The sequence below is a fragment of the Haemorhous mexicanus genome, chromosome 1, assembly GCF_027477595.1.
Source record: "Haemorhous mexicanus isolate bHaeMex1 chromosome 1, bHaeMex1.pri, whole genome shotgun sequence".
Classification (NCBI taxonomy): domain Eukaryota; kingdom Metazoa; phylum Chordata; class Aves; order Passeriformes; family Fringillidae; genus Haemorhous; species Haemorhous mexicanus.
In genome coordinates, this window is record NC_082341.1 from 53,451,197 (window position 1) to 53,471,275 (window position 20,079).

The following is a 20,079-nucleotide window of genomic DNA, read 5'->3' on the forward strand; positions in this document are numbered from 1 at the left end:
CATGACGTACCTTTGGTCCTACTCCGTCCCACTGGAAATTGCCTTTCCAGACAGCATAGTCTAGCACACAGATGTCAGAAATCAGTTGAGTTATATCTTGCTTACAGCCAATTTGCTGTTCTGGAAACAGTATTGGGTCACATCTTGCAATTGCTTACTTGGGTAGACTCAGATTTTAATATCATAGAGACATCCATAAGAGCTAGGAAAAAGCCTCATGGTTCTACTCTAAGTATACATATCTCTCACAGCTTTCAGTACTTGTTTTCAAGTATGTAACAAGGCAGTTAGGTGATTCTCATCTGGTGAAATAGATTTTTCAGTGTTCTTTAGATTTCTTTTACTGAGTAACAGCAATTAACATAGTATTACAAGAACTTTCAAAATGCTCATATCTATTCTATAGACTTAATTGCTGTAGCTGATCAAAGGAAAATTTCTGACTCTTTCAACGGGGAAAAAACAACCTTTCCCATGTTTTCTTTTAAATGCTAGGTCAGACTCAGCAATTCTATATAATGACCGGTCTGTGCTTGAAAATCACCATGTTAGTGCGGCGTATCGTCTTTTGCAAGATGATGAAGAGATGAATATTTTATCCAATCTCTCAAAGGATGATTGGAGGTAAAAATGAGCATGGTGGCTGCCTAGGAATATTGGAGCACCATCATAGACTGGTATTACTTGTTTGAATAGAAATATGCATTATTGTATATTACATATTAGTGTTTCTATACTACAAGATTAAGAACTTTAAAAGGTGCTTGTCTTGTTAATTCCTGCTTTCAATTCTCACTTCTGATAGTGAGACTAGACTTTGTGACAATGGTTTATAGTATACATGGGTTAACTCCCATATAATTATTAAGTATCACAGAGACACTCTTTGTATACATGTAATTGAGTGTAGACCAAGCCTGCTGTTTCTTTGTCCTAAAGCATAAATATAACCTTTATCTAATTTAACACTTCCTGTCTGGAAATTATAAATGAGACTTAATGCAAAACATAATCCAGCCCAGGAAGCATTGATCTACTACATATGCCTAGGAGAGTAAAGAAGCTGTAATTTAAAATAAGCCTCTTTAAATATAGGATTTATGTGCCAAAATGAGCCCATGATTAACTTTCTAATAGCAGACAGTTCAAAGTGAATTTTCTGTTTTTCGTGAATTTCAAGGGGTGATAATTTAAAAATAGCCTAGTGTGCTAGACAGGAAGGATCCAGCCCCATGGTCTTTTTCCTGGGAGAGGAAGCAGCTTATGAAATCCTATGTGACACACAGTGCCCTCTACATATTCTTAAATGTAACATAGTGCTGCAGAGTTGTTTAATCTAATTTTAATATAAATGTAGGGAAATAAACCTGCCTCTGGGGCTGACTTCTACCAAGATAGTCAGTGAAGGCTCTGCTTGCTAATGTGTTTAGCCTGAGTTTCCTATTTATTTCAACTTGTCAACAGTGATTTGATCCTATAGTCAGACACCAGGAACTTACAGTGCTGATTTCAGTCAATGTGGAGGAGTGCCCTGAAAATTCTACCCACCAATATATAGAATAGTGCCATGATGGGCAGCAAGAAGGAACAGAAAGAAAATACCTCCACTGCAATGTCAAAAATCTATTTTATGTACATATGGAAATGCCTTGTCAAATATTGGCAGAAAATTATTGCTTCATTTAATATTAGCGAGGAAACTAAGTTACTAGAAACATCAGTCTTAGAGCCACTGTCTCCAAGGAACAGCCACGGTTTGTAGTGAAGCAGCTAATTGAGTCTGCTTCATTGCATAGTACTGACTTTAGGTAAAGACTTTAGCCTAATTTTGAGCTTTAAACTGTTTGAAGTTTTTGATTGAATCAAAGCCAGTTTCAGGTATTTCTCATTGATTCTGTAGTGCCAATATGTGTGTTCTGCTGATACAATGTGCTTAGAACCAAAGTTTCAAAGATTAACCCATCCCTTTAAAAAATATTTTAAATGCCTGTGCAAAAATACTCAGTGCTTTGGGTTGCTTATTTGTTCTCTCTCAAGTATGATTTTATAGCTGGTGATCAAACAGCAGCGCTGAAAAATAAAGGGCATTGTGTGGAAGTGCTGTAATTCCAAAACATCATGATTTCTATGTGCTTTTTCTTTTACTTGCACTACAAAATCCCATAGGCGAACATTTGGGAAGCACTGTAAACATCAACTGACTTCAGCAATGTCTGAGGTGTTGAAAAATAAAACCCAAGAAGCCCAGAGGTTCCCCATTCTAAGACTCAAAAGTAGGACTCTCAGTATTGAAAGATGATTTGGGCAACTAATATGCCCAAATTAAGCTTCACATTTGTAGACTGATAAATCTCCCTCTGCAAAAGGCCTAAGTGATGTTTTTGGACTATAATTATTGAGTACCTTTCTGAGCTGAGCTCTGACTCCTTTTTTCACATTACTGGGAAAAGAAGATCTGATGATTTGCAATCCTAGATATCTGTGTGGATTTTATAACTTTTTTGTATTCTGTCATCTAATTAGAGAATGTATTTTCAGGAAAGATACATAGAAAATTGGACACACATTTCACAGTTGAAAAATCAATGGCCATGGGTTTTAGGAAAGCAGATGAGAATGGAAGAAAACTTTTGGGCTACAGTCAAGAAGAAAAGAGTTGAATGATTACTAGTGCTTAAACAACTTTTTTTTCTTCCATAGAGAAATATGTAAATTTCTCTGGTGCTTATTAAATATTTGAAGATAATTGAGTTGCTGCATTTTGTGAATCCCATTTGTGCAAGTTACAAAACAAAAAACCTCTAACAAAGCCAGATCACAGTGAGCTAAGAAAATCAACTGCAAATTGAACATATGTTTTCCAATATAATGTTACAGATGTCTTTTTTTGACACTGTATTTAATTGTTAGCAAGTTCCATGCAGTTTTTTGAAATCTTTACTGCCAAGTATAAAATAAAAATAATAATTAAAATAAAGAGGTTTAATACAGGCTGAATAAAAAGATATCTGCAAAATGTTTAGTTGTTTATCTTTGTATAGGAGTACAACTTCAGGAAGTAGCTTTGAATTCAATACTGACTTTCTCAGTAAAGCTGCCTGATATTTTTGACCCTCAAATGATTCTGAACCCTCCTTGCCAATCACTTTTATTTGTTTCTGTCTTGGTTTGGATAAGACAGGTGCCTGCTAAAGAAGGCAGGAGCTTCCCCTGAAATGGAGAATAAAAACCCTCCCCACCCCTCCAAATTGCTATGAATTTTAAATTAAGAGGCTCTCAGGCAAAAAAAAAATACGGGAGCAGGAAATAACAGTTCTTTAATAGGGAAGGGGGGAAAAAACATAAAATGATAAAATAAAAACAATGCAGTACACTAAAATGACAGAGTCAGAACTCAACCTGACACCCTGTTGGTCAGGGTGCTGGCAGCAGTCCAATTGGAAAAGTGGCTGCAGTCCTCCTGAGGTGTCAGGTGTGGTTCTGTTGGAGCAGGGGGTCCTGTAGAAAAAAGGGTGATTCTTCCTCCGCAGATCCGTGGAAGTAGAAGCAGCTGCTGTTCCTCTGGTGAATCCAGTGGAGAAGCTGTGCTGGTGTGTCAGAATCTCCTGATTATATCTGGATAGCAATGCTCAGCTCCTCCCTCTGGGCGGAGCATCTCACAATGGGATGTTACAGTTCTTATCAGCCATGCAGTGACATTCAATAGCCTCTTATCACGGGATGCCCCCTGCTGAGGGAGAAGTGATTGTGATCTCTCAGGGAGAGAGATAAGGAGAAATTGCCCACTTAACACCTAGACAACTGCCATACAGATGGTAATAGAATACATCCTGCCTTGCAATCCAGAACAGTTTCAAGATTGTGGTGAGAAACTCTAATTTTTTTCTACTGACTTTGGTCATATGCTTTTTTTTTCATAAGTAATAGTGTGTGCATGATCATGTAACATTTTCTTGTAAAATTTTGTTCCTATGCACTCAGGATGGGCACATGCATATTCTAGTTTTATACCTTTAGTGAGAATTAGCCAATGATGATATTTATTTTAATGTAGTGTTTTCCTATTAATTTCAGTAATAATAAAGTTCTGAGACTTTGACAGAACAAAATTAGCCACAGAGATCAGTTCAGGAGACATAACTATTGTAACTGTGCAGTAAGTTTTCCTGCTTTAGACTTCTATAAATTTTTGTCACTGTTAGCAGACGTCATTGTCTATGGGTTTCTATGTAAGCCAGCTTAGCTTGTTTGCTGTAAAGATTGATGGAGATCAGTGTCTTTAGAATGTGGCTTTTGTTTTCTTCCAGAAGTGGAATTATCCTTTGAATTACCTCAGCTTAGTGAGAAACCTGAAAAAAATGATGCCACCAGTTTGTACTGTGTGATGGAGTAAAGAAGAGAAAAGGGCAAGCTAACAATGTGTAGTGCAGCTCTTGCTATGTCTTTTTAGGCCAGTTTCAATGACTGTAGAGTTGCTCACAGTTGGGAACAACATTTTGTGGCTATGATCTGCATTTCTGCAGTTCCTTGATTGCCACACAGGTGTTGCTTTCAACTCTGAAGCCAGATGGGATGCTTTTTCCCAAGAAGTGTCTTGGTTAGAGACAATTCATGGGGTGGAGCTTAGGAAACAAGCTACCTTCTTTTTCTGTTTAACCACTCTCCTGTCACCAACAAAGAGAGACAAATGCCAGAAGATATAAGTTGAAAAGTAAGTTTGCTAAAATAAACCCAGCCATAATCAAGATAACCGTAGTAACCACTAGATACAAAGGTTCTGAATCCTATGGACTCCCCAAGAAAAAAGAAAACAAGATGGCAGAAAAGCCCCTCCCCAGTATGGAGACTTTTGTAGAAGACCACATCAGCCAGACGACAAAGACAAGATGGCAGAGGAGATCCATTCTCCCAAACATAGAGACAGAGATAGAGATGGAGCAAAGGCAAAAAAAAAAACCCAGCAGTACAACTGAACCTCCATGATTACAAAACTCCCTCTTGCTGCAAACAGCAACAAAGAGGGAACAAGGATAAAACAAAGGAAACCTGGAGAACTTGGAGAACCAATCTTTTTCAAAACCAGTCAAATTTTGCTGACCCATTTGCTCCATACCACCTAACAGGGTTTCTCCTAGTGGTGGCAGCTCTGTCAACAGTGGCAACTAAATCTGGGGCAGCGGATAAGTTACAAAGCTGTAAGTCATGGAGGAAGAGGGGAGGATCGATTTTTACAGCATGATTGTCCTGCGTGGCAGTAGCAAAAACAAAGGTCCCAAAAAAAGGTTCTATTTCAGCAGGTACAGGGATTGCTTGTGGCAACTGTGACCAAAAAAGTTGTTAGGACATTTCCTCCAAAACAGTCTAGGAGTGACAAATGCAGTTTCTCAGAGACCTGCACGAGTCAATTTCCCACGGAGTTCAGAGAGAAACTAAAGAATGCTTCTGCTTCTCTCTGCCCTGGACCAAAGAGTATGCCCCAGGAAACTCTCTTGGCAGCCCACAGAGAAACAAGAAAGAGAGCTCTGTCTGTGTTCCACCACTCTGAAAGGGACACCTCCAGTTTCCATGGACCCAAAACACTGGTTCCGGATCCACTTCTGATCCCTGGGTCTTAATGAGACAGTAACACAAACTGCATGGACTGACGTAGAGGAATAATGGAATACAATTCACATTTTTTGGGTCACCTACCCAAGACTTTAGCCACTCTTTATTCCATATCATCTATGTCATGTCCCAATTCATATCTTTTAACTACATACATATACACATACAAACAACTATATACGAATACAGATATTATTTCAGTAGTCACTGATTGTTCCCCCAAGATGTGGATTGAGTTCATTTGGTCCATGACTGATCTAATGGGAGCAGTTCAGTCTCATTGTTCATGTTATTTCCAACATGGAGTGGCATTGCCATTCAGCAACAAGTGTCACATATCCAATTCAACATTACAGATTGTTCTCATCCAAAGTCAAATCCCCTTGAGGTACATGACCTACTTTGTTTCCCTATCCTTCTGCATCACCCACCAAATGTAACCAGGTCCTCGAGTAAAAACAATCCCATGGCTGTGTTTGCCTTTGCTTGAAGTGGGATTAACTCAAACTGTCTTTCCTGTCATAGCTCTCATACGCGTCATGAGATATTATCTCCATCTACTGTGCACAGAGGTAACGATTGGGCTAGTTCAGTTAATCAAACCTCTGGTGTTAACTAACCAGATGGCTAAATGCAGATGCCACAGCTTGAAGGTCATAAATCATTGCCTTCAGTCTTGTTTATAACAGTCCATTGCTCTGCTTGACTTTCCCAGCAGCTGGTGCAGGTGTTTATAAGGCTATTTTTGAAATGAGTCCCATTGTCTGACTTAATTCTCTCAGGCATACGATGTTGCTATAGGGCCTGTTTTTCAAGGCCCAGCATAGTGTACTGAGCAGTGACACGAAGCATGGGGTACATCTCCAGCCAGACACTGGTAGTTTCTACCATTGTGGGCACCTAGCACTTGCCTTGGTGGGTTTGTGGCAGTGTGATGTAGTCAATCTGCCAGGCCTCCTCATACTTATATTCAGACCAATGCCCCCCACACCACAGAGACTTTACCTGCTTGGCCTGCTTGATTGCACCCCACATCTCACAGTCATGGATTACCTGGCATATAGTATCTGTGGTCAAATCCACCCCTTGGTTACAAGCCCATTGGTGTGCTGCACCTCTTCTTCTCTAATGACTTGAGGAATTATGGGCCCACCAAGCTAGAAATAACTCACACTTGTGTTGCCAATCTATATTTGCCTGAGACACTTTAATTTGGCAACTTGCTCTACCTGTTAATTGCTGTGAATCTCATAATCAGCTTGACTCTTAGGCACATGTGTATCCACATGACGAACTCTCATGATCATTTTCTCTATCTGGTCAGCGATGTCTTGCCATACTTGAGCAGCCAAGATGGGTTTTCCTCTGTGCTGCCAATTGGCTTTTACCCAACTTTCCAGCCACCCCTATAAAGCGTTTGCTACCAGCTGTGAGTCAGTGTAGATTGTTGGCCACTTTTCTCACTCAGTGATATCCATAGCCAGTTAGATGGCTTTCAGCTCTGCAACCTGACTTAATTCACCTTGTCCATCAGTAGCTTCCACAATTCACTGTGTAGGGCTCCATACAGCTGCTTTCCATTCCGTATTAGACCCTGTGATGCAGCAAGAACCATCAGTGAAGAGAGTGTATTGCCTCTTACTCTCTGATAGCTGCTTACAGGGTGGGGTCTTCTCAGAATATGTCACCTACTCATCTTCCTCTTTAAATGATAGTCCCAAATTCTCACCTTCAGGTCAGTTCAGTATGATTTCCAAGAACCCAGGGTGATTAGGATTTTCTGTCTAAGCTTGCTGTGTGATGAGAACCATCCACTTACTCCATGTAGCATCAATGGCATGATATGTGGAAGGGACTTTCCGTTTTAATATCCAGCCCAGCAATGGTAGTCAGTGTATGAGAATGACCAGTGCTTCAGTGCTAATCACTTTTAAGGTGGCTCAAACCTCTTCATAAGCTGTTAAGATCCCTTTTCCTGTTGGGGTGTAGTTGGCCTCATATCCTTTGTATCCCTGGACCCAAAGGTCATCCTCGAGTTTCTCCAGGCACCTTCTGCCAGACACTTCAGGAAAGACCATTCTTCCTGGCTCCAGTGTAGAGCATGTTCTTCTCATTCTGTCCCATCCTGACTGACCCAAGAGCTTCTGCATGGGCAACCTGTTCAAAGTACTGATGTTGTTCCACATGAAATAATTTTTCTTCTGTCACAAGGTAGAGAGGGCTTACAATCTGACTGTACTCTGGGATTTGCATCCCCACAAAATCCATGTGGCCTAGGAAAACTTGTGTTTTCTTCTTTCTGGTCAGAAGGGACATAGTAGCTATGTTGCTAATCACCTCTTCTGGAATTTGTTGATGTCGGTCTTGGCACTTCACTCCTAGCAACCAAATTTCTTGTGCAGGTCCCTTGACCTTACTTTGTTTGATGGCAAAACCCACTTTGAGGACAATGTGGATTATTTTTTCCCCTTTCTCAAAAACTTCCTGTGCCATTTTACCCCAAAGGGTCATGTCATCAATGTACTGTAGATGTTCTGTTTTCCATGGCAAATGGTGGGACTCTGCTTTCACCCCTGGGGTCATTGGTTCCAGGTGAAGGGAATGCCTCTCCAAGTGAAAGCAAACTGTAGCCTGCACTCTGCTGCTAAAGAAATGAAGAAAAATGCATTAGCAATGTCAATGGTGGCACCACTTTTTTGCCTTGGACTCCATTTCATACTGAAGTTCCAGCATGTCTGTAACAGCAATACTCAGTGGTAGAGTGACTTCATTCAGGCCATTATTAGCTGCTGACTGCTCCCTGGATCTCCAGTTAATGGATCATCTTACAGATGGGAATCACAGAGTCTAAGTCAGTACAGTATTGTCAATGATGCATTGTTTTGGCAGTGATTGGTACCTGCTGTTCTTCAACCCTCAGGTGTCCTACTGAAGAAGGGTCTTTTAAAAGACTAGGCAAGGTGTTTAATGTTTAATGTCTTCTGTCTCCACAGCAGCTATCCCAAAAGCCCAACAAAGTCCTTTTGGGTCTTTGAAATAACCTCTTCTAAGGTAATCTATACCAAGAATACACGGAGACTCCGAACCAGTCAAAATAGGTTGTTTTTTCCATTCCTTCCCAGTCTAGGTCACCTCAGCTTCTAACAGAGTCAACTGCTGGGGCTCCATGTTACCGCAGCAACGGAAACAGGTTCTGTCCCCACAATGTCATGATGGCATCACAGTATATCGAGTGCCAGTGTCAGTCAAAGCTTTGTATTTTTGTGGTTCTGATGCACCAGGATATTGGATCCACGCAATCCAATAGACACGATTCTCCCGGGTCTCTATCACGCTAGAGGCAGAGCCTCTCTAGTTCTGGCTATCATTCACTCCCGGGACCTACATTCTGGAGGTCCCTTCAAAGGTACCTGACATGTGATCTTAACTTCTGTTCTGCCCAGGAACACACCCACAGGAAACTGGGCCTAAATTAATTCTTGCCAAGTTTCCTTTGTTAGTAGTTTCTTCTTTTAGTTTATGTACCCATGCTGCTAAGATGGAAGTGGATTTTCCATCCTATCTTCTCATGTCTTCTCCATATTCACAGAAGAAGAACCATAACTTGTCTTGTAGAGTGTACTCCCTCTCCCCAGCTGTGGGATACCTACTTCAGATAGCAGGGATTCTGATCTGTACTCTCAAAGCTCCTTTCTGACTTTCTGATGGGTTTCTGATGTCTCTCTGATAGCTCTCTTCAATCCACTCTTCCAATTTCCACATATGCTCAGTCAAGTCTGTTTCAAAGGCTGAGACTTTGGCTCAGGTTGGAATGTGGACAGTGTCTTCATGTGTCTGTAGCCTTCTTGTGTCATAGTACTCAGAGTCTTGTTTTCCTTATTCCATTGCAGCATCACTAGGAAGTGGGAGTATATTTATGTCCCAAGCTGTGCAAGTTTCAACCACATTAATGTTGTACTGGGTCTGGAATTCTTTTGTGTTCATCATTATTTGAGAAAATTATCTTGATCACAGCCAGTTCTTTCAAGCTTTGGATTCCTTGCTTGGTGCCTTTCCAAGGGCCTTGATGCTGCTGGAGGTGTTCTTGACAAATGTATCTATCCCCAAAAATTGCTAAGAGTCACATCCAGAGGCTGAGTTTGGGCCTCCTTGCAATCCCCTGGTTGATACCCATATCACACAACAGAAATCCCAAGTGCCTTGCTTCAGTGCCATCCAAAATTGTAGCATCACCTGCAGTGTCCCAGTCCCTTGTTTTCAGGCATATCAGGAGACAGAAGGCAATACAGGCTTTGGAAGTGTCCACTGGTGACATAAAGTGTTACCTCTCTGCTGTTTACTAGGTTCCTTTCTCCCTTTGGCTCATGCTTCTTTTATTAAGGTCACAGTGCAGACTGAATCTTTAGAGGATTGTCTTTTCTTTGAGTTAGTTTTTTTACTGTCTTTTAGGAGAGGGAGAGAGAGTATGCAGCTGGGGAGGAAGTACTGAAGAGCACTGTTGTTTTCCTCTAATGAAAACCATTGCGGATTATGGAGATCTCAGGACATCTCTTCCATATTCCTACCATACTTGATGCCATGATGCCACATGATGAGGAGAAAACACTAGATTGGTCCTGGGCCTGAGTTGATACACAAGCTATCTTTAATAGAAAATGTTCTGATATGACCACATTTTTGAATATTTAACATGATGCATCTGTGACTTTTTCAAAGAGATTAACTTAAGGATGTCTAAAGCTATCAGTTTGATATAGTAGGCAGATTATAGGGGCATAATCATCTTTCTTTTTTCATCAGCTTGGACTAGTTCTTCATTTCTTGGATACAGTTTTAATTTACTTATATTTTAATGATATGGAGAATTTTTCTGAAGTCCAGTTATGGAAGAAATTACTCATAACAGTTAGTATTTGAATGAATTAACATTTATTTTCATGAACTTCTTCCTGAATACAAAACTGTGTTTGAATACTATAGAATAAAGGAGAACATGATACCTGGGGGATACATGATACCTGCACAAATACCTGGGGGATATCTGACTTAACTGTCTCACTGGTGACATGGAGAGAGAACTAGTTTGCCTGCCTGTTCACCATATGTTAGTAATACTATTTGTAAAGCGTAAGTATTCAGTGCTATGGTTTGGACAGTTTTGTAGCAATGTATTGATATTTAAAAGTAGTGCAGCCTCTTGTCTTACCTCATTTCATCTTTGAGTTTGTGAAATATATTCTCTAAAAAAAATCAGAAACTGTTTCAGTTGACTTGCTTTTCTTCTGATTTTATATACTTTGCTTCTCTAATAGAAAGATGTTAGCCCAGACAAAAATCAGATCATGCTGAAAGTATGTAATGTAAAATGTTAACAGGCTTTTGTGCAGTATTGGAAAAAATAAATATAGTCAAGAGACACTTAAGTGATAACACATTTTGTAAAATATTTAGCTAGAGCTGCTAGACAGCATGCAGAGCACAGCACCATAATGTGTAGTGTAGACTTTGAAGATGATTGCAGAAACAAAGTGCTCAAGATGGTCAGAGCAAAAATAACAGTTGTGTGTATCCCAGGCTCTAATCTGACTCAGATGCAAAATCAAGAAATGGGTAAATATCTATCTTTGATTCTCTCTGTAATGAATTTCAGCATTCTATCAACTTGTTGTCAAATGCACAAACTTATAGTCCTCAAGTGTTACATCTTTGAGATCTCTTATGCATTACCTATAACTTTTACCTATTGATTTTCAAAGTCATATACTGTTGTGATGCCTGTTGTTTGAAGTGACAAATAAGAACTTTTCAGTAGTGAAATCCTTCATTTTTTTACCATTTCAGGAGTATTTTTCATCTCTGTTTCAGAGAAAATGATGATCTGAAATATGTGCAGATGTCAAAGGATGTGCATATTCCAGATTTACATTTATGAAAGGGAATGCAATATCTGTGGGCTTGTAAGCATATGTACATTCTTGCACTGCAATCACTGAGTCATTTGCTTGAATGGAGCCCTTTGTTTTTCTATTCCTACTGCAATAAGCTACACATGAAGTAGCCCATGCAGAGTAGTATGATGGAGTTGTAGTCCAGAGAATGTAATGAAAAGTCTTCTCTTTCCCAGGATTAATTGTTCCCACAGCATTATCACACTATTTTCTTGTAAAAGTATATTTCTATGCATTTAGGTTCTTCTCCCTTGGTTGTATTGACAGAGACATTTGTGCTGCTGGGAATTGACCCAGACTGGCAAATTAAAAAAAAAAAATTTTTTTCATCCATCATATAATTATTTGGGATGCTGTTAACTATGCCACTGATTGTACTTATGGGTTGGGAGGAGGAGGTGGTTATAGGGGGTGAAGATCAAGGCCAACTTATACCATCAGTGTTGCAGAACTGTGGTGGTGAAGCATTCATTATGTGCCACCCAATGGGATTAGGTAAGCACAGCAGTCTTGGGCCTGTACACAGTGGTGGCCTGGGGCTGGTATTTGAGCACAGCTACTATGAGCAAGAGAGGAATCATCAAAATAGACTTCATGAGACATTCATAAAAAGAACAGTAGTGATTTATTTTTAAATGAGTGCTGACCCATTTCAGTCTTCAAAATCCTGAGCTGATATGCTAAGCTTGAGCTATTCTTCCTCTGTTAATCTGTAGAGACTGAATTGAGAGAAAGAGAAAATAAATTTTTATTGTGTGCTAGATCAGAACATTGTGGTATTTTAAATGGTTTAGGAACATCCATATCATCTTCAGAGAAATTTCAACTGGAGTCTAAACTACTGTTGTAGTACTACTACTAATGGTGATGATGATGAAAATTATGATAAGAGTAATGAGAATATGAGAAATAACATTCAAGAGAAACAAGTGATGAACAATACCATTGCTCACCTCCTGCTGGCTGATGCCTAGTCTGTCACCAAGTAATGATCACTGGCTCCAGTTTATATATTGGGCATGACGTTCTATGATATAGAGTATGCCTTTGGCCAGTTTGGATCAACTGTCCTGGCTATGCTCCCTCCCAGCTTCTTGTGCACCTGCTCACTGTCAGAGTATGGGAAACTACAAAGTCTGTGTTTTGGAGTAAGTACTACTTATCAACAACAAAATTATCAAGTGTGTTATCAACATTATTCTCATATTAAACCCAAAACACAGCATTGTACCAGCTAACAAGAAAATCAGTTCTAGTCCAGAAAAAAAAAAATAGGACAGCAAGTTTGCTTTACAAAATCTCATACAGGAATATTTTGAATTAATAATAGCAGGGAAGTAGTGCAGGTTCTCAAAGGTCTTTACTTCATATATGCATTATATATACAAGGCATTTTTTTTAATGTGGTGATTTTCCACCATATGACTCAACTTTAAACATGCATATTGACCAGTTGAATCAAGGTACCTGATTCTGAGGCTTTAAACAGTCTTTTCCCTTCCTTCTAAGAATGCCCTAGAGAAGAAAACAGTTTAAGAAGTTTGTGCTTAATTGAAAAAGGAATACTAACACCAATGTGCTCTTCAGAAAACATCTAATATTTCTCTTACCATAGATTAGCCACCCGGCTTCATTTGCGTACCTCCCATTTCTATGTTTGTGCAGAAAATCCTTCATCCTCTTCCCCATCCCTGAAAGAGAAATGAAGAGTTACATACAAAAGCATTGCTGCCAATAATTTGCAGATAACAAAAGAGACTGGAGTGCATCTGATGCTGGTTTTTGTGCTTCTCTTTCCTTGCTGCTCTCATTGTGATGTTATCCAAAAGGGAATTTAGAGCTCTAGTCATTGAGATGGTGTTGGCTACCGATATGTCCTGTCACTTCCAGCAAATCAAAGCTATGAAGAATGCTTTGCAGCAGCCAGAAGGGTGAGTCATTTCAAAACATAGTGCAGTGAGGGGGCTGCATTTCAGCTGGTGCTTTGCCAATGTGCTTAACTTCAAAAGCACCTCTCCAGAGGCTCTCTCTTTCTTTGATATCCACAGCAATTATCTTTCTGCTGGTGAATTTTGAATAATTCACTTATGAAGGGATGGGCACATGCCTACATGCACATCTGTGTTCTGTGCTGGTGGCCCAAGGCTTTCAAATGTCACCATTGTTGGGACCAGCCTTATTGGACATTTCCCTGGTGGGTAACATTAAGGACATAATTCATTAGAGTAACCTCTATAATTGAGTATGACTTAGGTTATAAGACCTGCAGAACATAACTTGCACTTTGCCCTTATGCAAATGGTATCAGCTGTCAACCACAAAAGGGGCCTTCTTCATAAACAGAGAACAGATGAAAACTTGAGTTCCACTAAGGGAAGGACTGGAAAATAACAGATGGAGCAGTAGGGGGAAACCCTTTTCTTCTTCCCAGTATGCCACTGGGAGCTGTAGTATTTTATCCACAGCTCTTCCCAAAAAAAATCCTTCTATATTGCCTTGAGTGATGGTCAGTTTTTCACCCTGGACACAGTTACACCAGAATTATACCTGTATCAGTATTATATCTATATCAGTATTATACCTGTATCAGAACAGGGTGTGGCTAGCCACATGATACCCTCAGAGGCTACAACTCCTTCAACCATTTTGGACAGCCAAAAAGCAGAATTAAAAAATGAGAGCACCCATACCAAGAAAGCATCATTTACTGGGTTCATGGGCTAGCTTCTTAGGTTACAGTCATAAGAAATCACCAGCACTTTTTGCTGTGAAATCAGGATTCTCTTCTGTACTCATACTAGTTTTCTATCAGTGAAAAATTTATCAGTTATTGTCTAAATTTGTCAGAGCCCCAGACATCCCCACTGTTCATTACAGTGGGATGACAGGGACTATTTTCTATTCTAAGCTGCATAAAATGCAGCACTGATTAAATCGGGAGCACAGCAGCTCTACAAGACTGCTAGTGAGGACAAGCAAGCCTGTAAAGTTTCTGAGCAAGGCTGAACAATATTTCATTTTGCATTTCTTAGTATCTCTTTTAAAACAGGAATCATGTATGTTGGAGAATAAGACAGTCTTTCAGAATTGTCTGATTTTATGATCAGAGAAACCACTTCACAAATATCCTGGCCAAAGATTATAATTACCTTATTTTCCTGTAGGTAAGATTTTTGTCATTCTTCCCTGCAAGAGCAGACAATTAATTGTTGTGATCCTTTGGGTTTTCAGAATTGACAAGCCGAAAGCCTTATCACTATTATTACATACAGCAGATATCAGTCATCCAGCCAAGGCCTGGGATCTCCATCATCGCTGGACCATGTCTCTGCTAGAGGAATTCTTCAGACAGGTAAAGCTACAGAAGTTCTTTTCTTTTCTGCAGTTGAGAGGGAGTGTGTAAGATTGGATAAGGAAGTAGGAAAATATTAACATGGCTATGTTTCTTTTTCTCTGATGTTTTTAAAAACCTCCCAAATGGTATGGAGCTTTCTCCTCTAGCACAGTTAGTGCTGGCTATTATGCCTCTTAGGCATAGGAAGCTAGTGTCTGATACATTCCCTATAAACATTACCTACATAGTAGAAATTCTAATTTGGTAAGCTAATAAGTCTTTCAAATAGGAAAAGATGGAATATATGTCACTCTACTTAGCTCTAGAACCATAAAACCATGTTTGTGTAGCTGTACTTTATAGAACTCTACTTACTTTGTTGCAATGGATGTGAAAAAGGCGTACTTTGCCCTTACTTTAAAAGAAGTGAACTGATCAAAATTATAGTTCATAGTGGATCACCTGTTGACAGACCCACAAATCTAGACAAATCATTGGGCTCTGTGTGATGGTTATAAGGTTCTCAAGTGATTAATAAAAAGCATTTAAAGAATTTTAAAAAAAAAGAAGTAAAAGCAAACAGAGTACTTAAGGAGTGTATAGTATACTTTTTTCCAGTATGAATTGCTAACCTAAGCACTTAAGTGCTTATTTTCCCTGCAAAGTCCAATAACTTCATGTTCTATAGTAAATCTAAATGCAAAAGGGAAAAATATGACAATTCTTTAAAAGTTCTGACAATTTTAAAAAATTGTAAGTTTTTAAAGGCACTGCAGTAATCCCTTTTTTAACAAAGATATTGCAAAAATTTGCTTTGAAATTATTCCTTTGGATTGTTTTTCAAACCAAGAATTGTTTTACTGAGTGGAAGCAGATAGCTCATAGCTGCAACTGATTCTGTCTTGCCACACAGGAGGCTCATGCATGCTGGATGATGTTAACATGAATTTTAGGGAAAATCTGTGTATATTTATGCTTTTCTAGCTCAAAGTTATACTAGATATGTTAAAATACATGACTACCAAAGAGTTATGAGGAAATAAGGTTACCTCATTTTAAGATGTGAGACCACAAAACCTCCAAGTTTTGATTTATTTTACACATGTAATGAAGACAATCTATTATTTTATATATTTTAAAGATTATTTTAATTTCAGTCAAATTCTACCTTAGTTTAGTAGATAGATTTTTTTTTTTTTAGATAAAGCTATATATAAAACTCATATTCTAATTCCAAATTCAGATGCAGTATTAATTTCCTCTTCAGGAAAACATTAAGTTTACCATGAAGCATAGACTTGTATTCACTGAAGTTATTGAGTACTAGATCAATGAGTACATCCCTACTTGATATTGGAAGAAAAAGGCACACACACATCTCACAAATTGCTGTCCTAGTTCTGGCCATGACAGGGTTACTTTTTGCAGTAGCCAAGAGGTGGCATGGCTAGGACCTGGAGGTTATTCTATCTCACTTTATTTTCCAGTCATGAAGGAAGGGCTGTTTTATGAGCTTGGGGGGTTTCCAGTGAGCATTTGCATGTGAATCACTTCTTCTCTCTTGAACTTTCTTATCTTATTGCTGTTTCCAGAAGATTATTGTTATTTCAATTGCTAATCTTTACCTTTTGTGCCTCCAATAGTCCTTTCCAGCCCACTGCAGGGGAAGAGGAAGGGAAAGGGGAAGAGAGGAGTAAGTGAGCAGTGAGTGGAACATGGTTTGGAGTTTTTTGGTGGGAGCACTTAATTTAAGAATATTATTCCTAAACCAAAAGAGCCTAGTTTGGCACCCACTGTGGTACTCAAAGAGTTGAGATAACAACAGATGCGGCCACAGAGTGTTGGAAACAAATTTGATCTAAGCATTAGGTTTACCATGTATGGAGCCACTGGTCACAGTGTTGCTTGGTCTGTTCACAAGGTTGTGGTACCTAATCCTGGTAGTGAAGCCACGCAACTGGGATCCCTGTCCTCGGGTGTGGGCATTGACAAAGGGACTGGGAAGAGAACAGAAACTCTTAGCCTCTGGAGCAACTCCCATCAAATGTGAGAGAAAGGTATTAATTATTGCAAGTATGTTCTAGTAGTGTGGTCAAGCGGGGGGAAGCTGTGGAGAAATGTATCTAGTACCTGAAAGAATTAGCTGCTCTGTAGGTAACCTATAAGGGTTCAAGTAACAAGCAGTCCCTTGTAGACTCAGATCAGGTCCAGCTTACACAATCCATTTGGCAGAAGTTTGTATGTGGCACACCATTGTTGTACACGCACTCATTAGCATTGATAATATCAATGAAGGAAAGATAACAAAGAGGGCTTCAGGTTACTGTAAGTCAAAGACGACTCCAACACTGGCAAGGGAGAGAGAATGATGCATCTGACTCCATCATCAGAAGGCTAATGAATTTATTATACTATACTGTGTACATTGTATCTAAACTGAATCTGCCAGGCACTCACTCTTGCTCTCAACTGCGCAGAATTGCGCTCATCTCTGATTCTATCGTGACTGTCCTGTGACAGTCCCACACACACACTTCTTGGCCTGATAGGCCAAGGGAACAAAATATCCTCACTTTGGGTAAACAATCTCCATATTGCATTCTACTTTAGCACAACACAGGCACAGCAAGTGAGATAAGAATTGTGTTTTCCTTCTCTGCTTGTCTCACAGCTTCTCTCTGTTCAGAGGGCATGTGAATACCACATCAGGTGACTACACTACTATGGCAATATAAAATAATTTTTTTTGTTCGTGACTGTGGACAGGCTCGAAAGATTCAAGCATGTTAGAGGGGAAATGTCCTATGCCCCTCCAGTATGGGCCACAGTCTCTGCTATTGGAAACATGCACTCACTGGCTCGAGAGAAAAGGCACACACCATGAGATAACAAGCAGTTTTACTTGACCCCAGAGAAGACATGAGGAAGTGGGATGGAAAACCCACCTCAACCCTAGCAGCACAAATGTGTGAATTGAGAGGAAGGACAACCACCACAGAAAATTCTTCAAGCATAAATGCTGCTCCAGTTTCCAGTGGGCAAGTTTTTAGACACAATGGAATGGAATCCATTCTTCTGATCTTCTTGAAAGGATATCCAGTTCATATTTACAAGACATGAACAAAGACTACTATGACTAGAACTAGAGGGGCTCTGCCTGCAGCAGGAGGAAAGTGACAACCTGATCTATTGGACTGTATGGATCTGATGGCTTTGTGCATCAGACCTGCAAGAGTACAAGGCTTTAGCTGACACTGGCACACAATGTACCCTGATGCCATCAAGATCTATAGGGACAGAATCTATCGCTGTGTCTGTGGTGACAGGGGGATCCCAACAGATGAATGTACTGGAAGTTACGGTGAGCCTGACTGGAAACAAAAGGAAGAAACACCACATTCTGATTGGCCCAGAGGCCCTGAGTGTCCTTGGCATAGATTAACTAAGGAGAGCATATTTCAAGGACCCAAGAGGGCATTGTTGGGTTTTTGGGATAGCTGCTATGGAGACAGAGGAAATTAGACAGTTGAACACCTTGCCTGGTCTCTCAGAGGACCCGTCTGCTGTGGGACTGCAGAGGGTCAAAGAACAACAGGTACTGATCAGTACCACAGCAGTGCATCGTTAACAACACTGCATCAACTGGGACTCCGTGACCCTCATCCATGAGATGATTCATGAACTGGAGAGGCAGGGAGTAGTCAGCAAGATTCACTCACCCTTTAATAGCCCCATATGGCCAGTGCATAAGTCCAATGGAGACTGACAGTGGACTATTGTATCCTGAACAAAGTACTGAGAGCTGCTGTGATGGATATGTTGGAATTTAAGGATGATCTGGAGTCCAAGACAGCAAGATGGTGCCACCATGTACATTGCTAATGTGTTTTTCTCCATTTCTTTGTCAAGAGAATGCAGGCCACAGTTTGCTTTTACCTGGAGGGGTGTCCCCTGCACCTGAAACTGATGGCCCCAGGAGTGGAAGCACAGCCCCACTATTTGCCATGGACTGATTCAGACTAAACTTCAAGAGGGTGGGGCTCCAGAACATTTGCAACATGTTGATGACATTATTGTATGGTGCAACACAACAGAGAGAGAGAGTTTTTTGGAAAAAAGAATATAATCCTCATCCTCCTGAAGGTCAATTTTGCCATAAAGCAAAGTCAAGGGATTTACCCAGGAACATCAGGTTTTAGGAGTAAAATAGCAAGATGGATATAATCAGATTCCAGTGGATATGGTCAAAAACATAGCAGCTGTGTCCCCACCAGCCAGCAAGAAGGAAACACAAGCTTTCCTTAGTACTGTGAGTTTTAGAAGGATGCATATTCCAGATTACAATCAGATTGTAAACCATCTCTAACAAATGACCCAGAAGAAGAAACATTTTAAGTGGGGTCCTGAACAGCAACAAGATTTGTAACAAATTAAACAGGAGATTCCTTGGGAGCAATGGGCCCAGATAGGACAGGACAAAATATGAAAAATGTGCTGTACACTGCAACCAGGGAGCATGATCCTTCCTGGAATCTCTGGCTAGAGGTACCCTGGGAGACTTGAAGAAAACCCTGTGATTCTGGAGTCTGGAATACAAAGGACATGAGGCCTGTTACATCCCAACTGAAAAAGAGGCACTGGCAGTTTATGAAGAAGGAGTTCTAACTGCTTCAGAAGTGATTGTCACTGAAGCACAACTCTTCGTGGCATCCTTATAGTCTCTTTTACGCTGGATGTTTAAAAGGAAAGTCCTCTTCACACATTCAGATGCATGCTAAGTGGTCTGTGCTGATCACTCAGAAAGCTCAAATAGAAACTCCTAATTACCCACGGATATTGGGCTGAAGGCAAAATTACAAATCACAAATTGGCCTCAAGGCAAAAATTTTACACTATCATCATCATTGGAGGAGGAAAATATGACATGTGCTGAGGAGCTCCCACCATATATAATCAATTACCAGAAAATGAAAAGTGATATGCACTCTTTACTGATGGTTCTGCTGTATTGTAGGAATATACTGAAAATCAAAAGCTATTGTATGGAGTTCTTTGGGATTAGTTGCAGAAATTAGACATAGTGGATCTAGGCTGCAATGTTGTAAGATGTCCAGCTGGCTTTAAATTTTTCTGAATGAGAGAAATGGCCAGTGCTCTACCGCTACAGTGATTTATGGATGGTAACAAATG

General features: G+C 39.9%; 1 protein-coding gene and 1 long non-coding RNA gene across 4 annotated transcripts in view; one reads left to right on the plus strand and one right to left on the minus strand.

The window, feature by feature from the left end:
• The window catches only part of PDE1C (phosphodiesterase 1C), a 119,760-nt gene that overhangs the window by 76,380 nt on the left and 23,301 nt on the right, over window positions 1-20,079 (plus strand). For 2 of the 3 annotated variants that reach the window (XM_059849530.1, XM_059849549.1), the window contains exons 8-10: window positions 496-624; window positions 13,385-13,486; window positions 14,787-14,907. In XM_059849530.1, the coding sequence (XP_059705513.1) occupies window positions 496-624; window positions 13,385-13,486; window positions 14,787-14,907 (352 nt within the window). The remainder of the gene's footprint in view (window positions 1-495; window positions 625-13,384; window positions 13,487-14,786; window positions 14,908-20,079) is intronic. The other variant, XM_059849539.1, reaches the window with a different exon arrangement.
• Window positions 12,162-13,362, minus strand: LOC132329015 (uncharacterized). The gene is made up of 3 exons (XR_009486934.1): window positions 13,166-13,362; window positions 13,023-13,070; window positions 12,162-12,274 (listed from the first exon to the last, which is right to left on the minus strand). It is a non-coding gene; the product is annotated as an uncharacterized LOC132329015 (long non-coding RNA).